The sequence below is a fragment of the Cariama cristata genome, unplaced genomic scaffold (genome assembly GCF_000690535.1).
Source record: "Cariama cristata isolate BGI_N322 unplaced genomic scaffold, ASM69053v1 scaffold38504, whole genome shotgun sequence".
In the NCBI taxonomy this organism is placed as follows: Eukaryota; Metazoa; Chordata; class Aves; order Cariamiformes; family Cariamidae; genus Cariama; species Cariama cristata.
Genome location: NW_009615396.1, coordinates 579 through 8,251, shown reverse-complemented (window position 1 = coordinate 8,251; position 7,673 = coordinate 579). Strand labels below are relative to the sequence as shown.

At 38.3% G+C, this 7,673-nt stretch overlaps 1 protein-coding gene across 1 annotated transcript; it reads left to right on the top strand.

Moving 5' to 3' along the window:
- The first annotated feature begins 257 nt into the window (after window positions 1–257).
- CLRN2 (clarin 2) lies at window positions 258–5,688 on the top strand. The gene is made up of 3 exons (XM_009699774.1): window positions 258–510; window positions 4,805–4,984; window positions 5,423–5,688. Exons 1-3 carry the CDS (start codon window positions 258–260, stop codon window positions 5,686–5,688), a joined length of 699 nt encoding a protein of 232 aa, XP_009698076.1.
- The last annotated feature ends 1,985 nt before the right edge of the window (window positions 5,689–7,673 follow it).

The following is a 7,673-nucleotide window of genomic DNA, read 5'->3' as shown; positions in this document are numbered from 1 at the left end:
TTCTGCAGAAACAAGCATCACCGCACTACAGTGTAATGAAGCTGTTACTTGCAAACATTTCAGGATGTTGTCACAGCAAAATATATTTTTGGACTTGATTTTTAACTGTACAGATTAATGTCTGGAGCTTCAAAATACAATGAGATGTATTTTGAAATGCCTGCTGTTCATTTGTGGATTTCGGAGCATGAAAAAAAAGGGAAACGTCCCTGACTAATGCAGAGAGGATTTGGAGATGATTCCTTGAAATCACTAGGATGCCTGGCTGTTTTAAAAAGACTTTATTTGCCTTGGCTTCTCTAGTAAGTTTTGTGTCTTTTATCTTGATTGTTGTTGCAATGGGGACCCCAAAGTGGATGACTGGAAGGATCCTTTGCAAAACAGGAGCTGATTTGGTCAATGCCACAGATCCAGAGCTGGTCAAGTTCATTGGAGAAATTTACTACGGACTCTTTCAGGGCGGCAAAATACGCCAGTGTGGGTTGGGTGGGCGGCGTTCCAAATTCACAAGTAAGTACAATTTTGGTTGAATCTTCAGTGTAATGTCTAGTTCAACTTTAAAAGCACTCTATTCTTTTTTTTTACGTAACTTATATAATGCAAATTATTATTATGAAATTTGTATTTGTGGCTGACGTGATCTTTACGGTTTGGGATCTGAGCGTGAATGTAAAATCTCTATCATTTCAGGTTAGCTTTTTTCTTCCAGTTATGTTCTGTAATCCTGGAATCAAGATGGGGAAAAAAAAATCCCTAGGGCTAGATTGAGGGTTTCCTTTTAGTCTTGTGAAGGGAGTGAAAGTCATTTGGAGATGACCCTGTAAATCATACTTTCCCCTTGACCGACTTTTTCCTAGGCCAAGTGTTGCTGTGCAATCTTTCTCTGCCTCTGTCCTTGCCTTCTCTGTTGAACTACTCCTTTTTTGTTTCCCTTTAAGAAGTAGAGATTTATTTAGCTGGTCACATTTCTGTATTTCTCTAGCTGTCCTAATGCAGATGTCTGCCATAGCAGATACTCCTAACTTTATTAACATGTTGAAGAAATTTTTACCTTCTTTTCTGGTAACTTTGGATAGAAAAAATTGCTGAACTCTTAAAAAAATGTCAAAACTCTTAAAAATGTATTCCTTTTATCTTAAAAGATTTCCTTTAGGTCTCAAAAGCACTCAGATGTTGATTTGGACTTTGGATGATTTCCAGTTTTTACACATCCTGTGCTGTAGCGAAAATGATATTTTGCATTGAAGATTTTTAGTTCAGTGTGCGGATCCACTGCAACTTAAACCAATATAAGTTGAAGCTGCTGCAGTCTCACCCTCTTCCTGGCCCACAGCAATGCCGTGCTGCCCCATCCTTTGCAATGGCTCTGGTAGTTGTTGTAGTGAGGAAGTTCAGGAAGTTAAGCTGGCCCAAAAATTAACCTACAAAAAAAAAAAATTAAGTTTCCCATGGGATCATGGCTGACTACACAACTGCACAAGCACCCCTATAAAAACTCGAAGGAAGGCAGGATTGTGGGACTTCAGATGGGACAGAGAAGACAACCAGAGCAACCTCAACTTAGATCAGCATGACCAGTTGTTAAGCTGTGATGAATTTGGACTAGTCGCTTTTACAATAACCAAGTCTTGCTCAAGCTCAGACTGCAGCTGCAACTTCATGACATGGATGTAGCAGTCATGCTCAAATGCTTTGTCTAATGAGTTTGAATGGCTGGCAGACAGGCCATCAGGTTAAAGCTCTTCCAGCTCTGCTCTGCTCCTTTTCAGGACATTCAGAAATACAGGCCCAGTTCTTTCACACTATCCTGTCAGAGAATTAAATCTCTGTACAATTTTCTGGACTCTTTAATGAACTTTCTGATAAATTACTCTGTAACCTGAGAGGAAGGCCTAATGTTCCACCATCAGTCTGGACTGCATCAGTACATATTTGGAGGACATGATCCTATACTCCTTAGACAAACAAAGCTCTCACTGAAGCTAGTAAGAATTCTCCCTGTTAGAACTGTAAAAATGTGTCAGTAAGTGCAGTGGGCACAACTGTGCATTTACGTAAACAAGAGATCTTCCCTTTTAAATATTTTAATAGCTCTATCGGGTTTGATACTTTCATAATACTGGTTTCAAAATGGTATAAGCATAGTATACAAAGCTGTTAAATACTTTTGCACAATGGTCAGCAGGACTTCTGGGGGTTCTGGGTCTGACTTGACTTTTTTGGTTCGAATGTCCCCCTTAATCTCCAAGCATTCTGAACTTCCTGCGCGATACATAGGAGACTTTTCTTGTAGGTAGAGTAATGTGTTAGCATAAATGGACTGCACAGGCAGCACAGAGCAAGACAGAAAGCTAGCACCTCATATGCTGCAGTACTGCAGTAGCTCTGACACTTTGGAATTCCTTATCGCAATAATACACGGTTATTAGTGCATCACCTTTCACTGCGTTAACAGTCACTAGAGTAGGCTTACAACTGGCACACTCTCTTTTAACTGGGACAGCAACAGCATGATTCAATTGCCATAATAGGTGTCCAGTGCTATTATAGACTCTTCAAGTGTATCATCTGGCCTCCAGCTACTGCTTCTGGTGGTGTCCCATACCTACTGTGGCACATATGTTTGACCCACATTGTTGTCACGGTAGTCCTAAGGCATCTAAATTGGCATAAGATGCTTACATTTTGACAACTGAACCAAGCCCTGAGAATGAGCTGGGGAAGCCAGGCATTTTGCCTGTGCATAGCAAACACAGCTGGAATGTGTCAGGAGCCTCCACAGCAATATCCTTCCAGAGGATTCTTATTTCTGCGTACTAAGCCAGGCTCACTGGTCATGTCTTTGGGACTTGGCTGAGACCCTCAAAAAAGAGGCAAGAGAACCCTTAGAACCACCCTAAAAACTGTGCTGGTTTGTAAGAAGGCTAAATTCCATGTGCCTTGCTGTTACACCGCCAGTTATTTTCCAGTAAGAAAGCAAGGTAGTTTTTGGCTTTCCATTTCTCATATATACTTCTGATTCTCATTTACTTCCCTCCTTTCTTCTTCTTCTTGTCGGAGTCTTTTCTGTAGCTCCCATGGACACCAGGCCCAACTACAACCCCAGAATGAGCTACTGAAAAGGTAGAACTGCTGAATCATGAATTTTAGCATGGAATTTGTACAGTGTGAAGTTTTCTACATAACCTACTAGAATTCTGTCATGTCATGATGACCAAATTTTATGCCTGATATTTACTGTGACATCTACCAATTATTGCTGCCTACTTTTTATGTGGCTTGTTTGGATGTTTTCTTCACTTACGCAGCACAGGAAGCAATCTATTTATTGTTTATAATATAATATACCTTCTTTGTAGTAAGTTTTTAGTAATTAGGCAGTTAGTACTTCAAAACATGTATGTGTGTGCAGTGGCACGCTACCTGAAGGGCTCTTCTTGATCAGCTTGTATTTTAGGGTTCTTCTCGATCAGCTTCTCTCTTTCCTGTCAGTCAGCATGTCACCTACAATTCCCTCCTCACATTTCTTTTGTTACTAAAGAACTGCAGGATAAGCAGAATACTCAGGTGCTCCACACTTCCCTGCTGCTGGCCAGCCTGGCCCTCCAACGCAGTAAGTCTGTGAAGACGAAAACAAGAAAGTTACCATTCTTTAGAGACAGGTGAGTGACAGGCTGCTGAGGAAGAGCTCATGCCTATAGCAAAACATGTGAGCACTTCACCTAAAGCCCACCCAACTGCAACACTTTACAAGCTTCCTACAGATGTAACTGAAATGATGCCAGATACCCAGAAGAGCATAAAGGGGCCGTAAACAGTAGATGAAAAACCAAGAAAGGAATCTGAAAGTGGAAACCTGTGGGATTGGGAAGTACGAAATCAGAGCAGATCTCACTGGAGCCAGTATTGAAGAGAGGAAGCAAGAGAAAGAAGAATAACATGAGAAAATAAACACAGAAAGGAGTGATACTATTTTAGGCAGCAAGGGGCTGGACAAGGAAACTGGGACTATCAGACTTCAAAGGGATGAGCTAAAAAACATAGGACTGTGGGATTCACAGGGAGTGTTGCGAGCGACCTTGAACAACATAGCCTTGAAGGAAATAGTCTGAGAAAGTAAGTAATGAAGCAAGTGCAGAAAGTGAGCTGAAGATAAAAATGTTTTGAAGCACAGCTGTGAGACCCAAACTAGAAGACATGTGTCTTGATTAACAGCACCAATTAAAAACTTAGCTGCGGCGCGTGGACAGCAGGGGTTAACCAATCCATGAACAAACTAGGGTGCGTGGACAGCAGGGGTTAACCAATCCATGAACAAACTAGAGCGCATGGACAGCTAGTGAATCTATATAAGCACAAACTTGTAAACAATAAAGGTCTTTGGTTTTACCCGCGCCAGAGTCCGTGAATCAATCCCTACATAGGACAGGAATGGGAAGCTCAGAAAATGAGTTTGGGATGGAGAACAGAGATGAAAAAGAGAAAAGAATGCAGCAGATGATACAGCAGCAGAGATAAAGACATTAACACAACTAGATAAATAAAGCAGGACTTAAGCCTGAATCCTTATTCACAGCACCTGTGTAAAGGATTATTCCTGTAGTAGAACATTCCTGGTTTGTCTGATGTATTGACAAATAAAGTATCATTAGCTAAGATGCGTGTAACTACCTGAATTGATTGCCTCTGTAAAAAATAATCTTGTGTAAGTATAATTTAAGTAAGTTTGTAGCACCAGCACAGTGTGATGTTTACTGTCATCAAGAAAAAATACACACTGAAGAGATTTTTTTTTTCTTGACAGTTTTCCCACACATGGTGAAAAAGCTGAATACAGGCCTGCACGTGATGATTATAATGTTCCTCTGTGTAGCCATTTTCTTTTCTCTGGTCACTTTTGGATTCTGCATTCTTAACGCAATAAAAGTTCCTTACCGAGCTATTAAAGGTCCAGCAGGAGTATGCCTTTGGAACGTCCTTGCAGGTAAAATCATTTACCAGTGTTTTTCACCAGTCACATTCATACAAGATGTTAAAAGTAAAAGTTCCTTCTCTTTCCTTACTAAGTATCTCTTCAACTTAAATACTTGTGAATAAAATGAAGTAGCAGTGAATTCTCATCTCAAAACAGAACTGTCAGGTGGCATCTCGGCTTATTGTGTCTAGTCAACTTTTTACAGGCACTATGAATGCCAGACTTTAGGCTCTATATCACTGATAAAAAGACTTTATTACAAACACTGGTATGATGTTTGGCCATACAATAAAGTCTAAGCATTTTGAAAGTGTTTAAGCCATGCCTAAGTCTATCCGTACTCTGTATAATGCTCACTGTTGTATTCAATAAGCCTTCTGAAGCACAACCAAAATGTCTTGTCTTGTTTGGACAACAATGGTGAATACTTCTTTCATTTTGTTGCAGGTGGATTTATAGTACTTGCAGTCACCAGCTTTATGGCTGCTGTGAAACTTCATCATCTCACAGAAAGAATTGCCAATTTTCGGGAAAATGTCTTTCAATTTGTTATCTTAGAAGAACGTTTTGAAGACTGTTTTTGGCTTTGTGTGGCAAGTGCCACAGCACATGCAGTCAATTTGCTGCTAATAGCCATTAGTGGGATTAATTTCCCTAAAATTAAGACTAAAACAGAAGAAGCAAATGTTACAGCAGAAGATATCATGTACTAATAAATCTACACAAATCTACTTTGGTCAAGTGAACTGTCATGATAGAAACATCTTCTTGACTCTTCAGCTTTTGATTTGGATGGATGACTTTGGTATAAACACGAGTAAAGATGTCAGTCTACAATACCAGCAATTAACATGTGTGGGAAAGTGGGAAAAATAAATGCTACAAATATCATTATTCTCAAAACTGACTGATATCTGCAGTGAATATATGCTGTTCACAGTTTTTAGAAACTTTGCGTTTTGAGATATTTTAGAAAACTAAGGTGAAATACAGTTTCACCAAAACCAAGTGTCTTCTTTGTTTAGAAATTAAAGATGTGTATCACAAATCTTTGATACTATAAGGTTATTTCAAAACAGAAAGAATGGACATTTGCCAATTACCTTCACAGAATTATCTGAAATATGCTGAGAGGGCCATATAAGATATGTTTGATGATGTTATACTGCATTCAAAAAGAAAAATTCATCATCTGTGAGGATAAAGTTAAGGGGAAGCACAGGCTAAGTATATGTGAAATGTTTTTAAAACAGATATTATCAAACCGCACAAAGTAAAGAAGTGAGAAAAGTAAGTTTATGGGATGCTAGTAGACTATGAAAAAAAATTATTAGCTGCAAGATGACAGTTTCATTGCAGCTTCTGGAAGTAAAGTAAACAGAAACTAAGTAATAGTGCTTTTAGATAACCTGGAAAATAATAATCTGACAGATTAATTGTCTTCAGAACCCTGTCAATTCTTATGTCCATCTGAAATCAAGTAAAAGTGATGTATGATGAAACAGTACTAAATGAAAAAAAAATGGCTAAATGAATGGAAAAGTTATTTTGTTAGGAAGTGCCATAATTTTGATAGGCATTCAGCCAGTTCTTGAGTCATAAGTAACGAATATTTCAGAGAAGAGAGTATGCCATTAAGCATGTCATTTTAAAAACTGGACTACTATAGTGAACACATACTAACCTTTTAGCAATACAACCTCCACATAACTGAAGAATAACTTTGAATGAATGAAAGAAGTTTTCATCTAAAGAAATTATTTTGCAGTCAGTTACTCTTCATCAGACCACTAGGCTGTGTAACTCTATTCTTGTTTAAAGGTCTTTGAAAAAAGCAGTAACTTTTTTAGAAAAGGAATTCAAAGTGTTTTAAGAACATGTCAGGATATACAAAAATTCCTTATTTTTTATTGGAAAAGGTGAAGTATTTTCAGAAGTGCCTAAAAACATTTTATGTATCCAAATTACTAGTTTTATCACTGAAGTGTGCAGAACACTCAGTATAGAAAGTTGCTAGAAGAAGCTGATATTCGACATGTTTGCTGACCAGGTCACTTATTCAGATATTTAAACAAGGAATTATAACTCAGCTTAAGCTTATGAGTTTAATATCTTTGGCCCAAATACTTATTTTACATGCTCTTTTTACTTTATTTTCATCTAAAACCCAATGAAAACAGATGTTTTATGGAGTAAATTCTAGTTTCATTTGGTATTCCTATAAAATCAGTTTTGCTGTTGTAAAACTCTATTCAAAGTACTCAATTTACACAGCGAACTGAAATCACTATGTTCACTAAATGCTTCAGCAGTGTATATGCAAGCTCTGTATGAGGTAAGAAATGAAAATTATTTATGCCCTTTTCAGCACATATGGAGCAAGACCAGCAGACATTTGGCAGCCAGTGGCCTAGTTTCAGAGGAAATGTTCTTAGCAAAACTGAACCAACAGATGTAATGAGCAGTGTTCCGTTACTATAGCCTGTAACATCTCTGGTTTTGGCCCTACAAGTTTAGCAGGATTATGAGTGAAGCAGAAATTTGTGAAGGTGCTTCTGCAATAGGCCCTAATAATCTGTCTTCTTCAAGACAGTGTTTGCCATTTTTTTTTTTAGGAGCACTAAGATTTTTTTAAAAGTCCCATAGAAATTTAAGAGACATCTGGAAAGTTCTGGTAAGTCTAGAGCGCTGTTACAAT

Excerpts from the sequence above, each read along its gene's own strand:
- CLRN2 (XM_009699774.1), top strand. The coding sequence starts at position 258 with ATGCCTGGCTGTTTTAAAAAGACTTTATTTGCCTTGGCTTCTCTAGTA. Across the intron at positions 511-4,804 it reads GCGGCGTTCCAAATTCACAA|TTTTCCCACACATGGTGAAA; the intron begins GTAAGTACAATT and ends TTTTCTTGACAG. Across the intron at positions 4,985-5,422 it reads CCTTTGGAACGTCCTTGCAG|GTGGATTTATAGTACTTGCA; the intron begins GTAAAATCATTT and ends ATTTTGTTGCAG.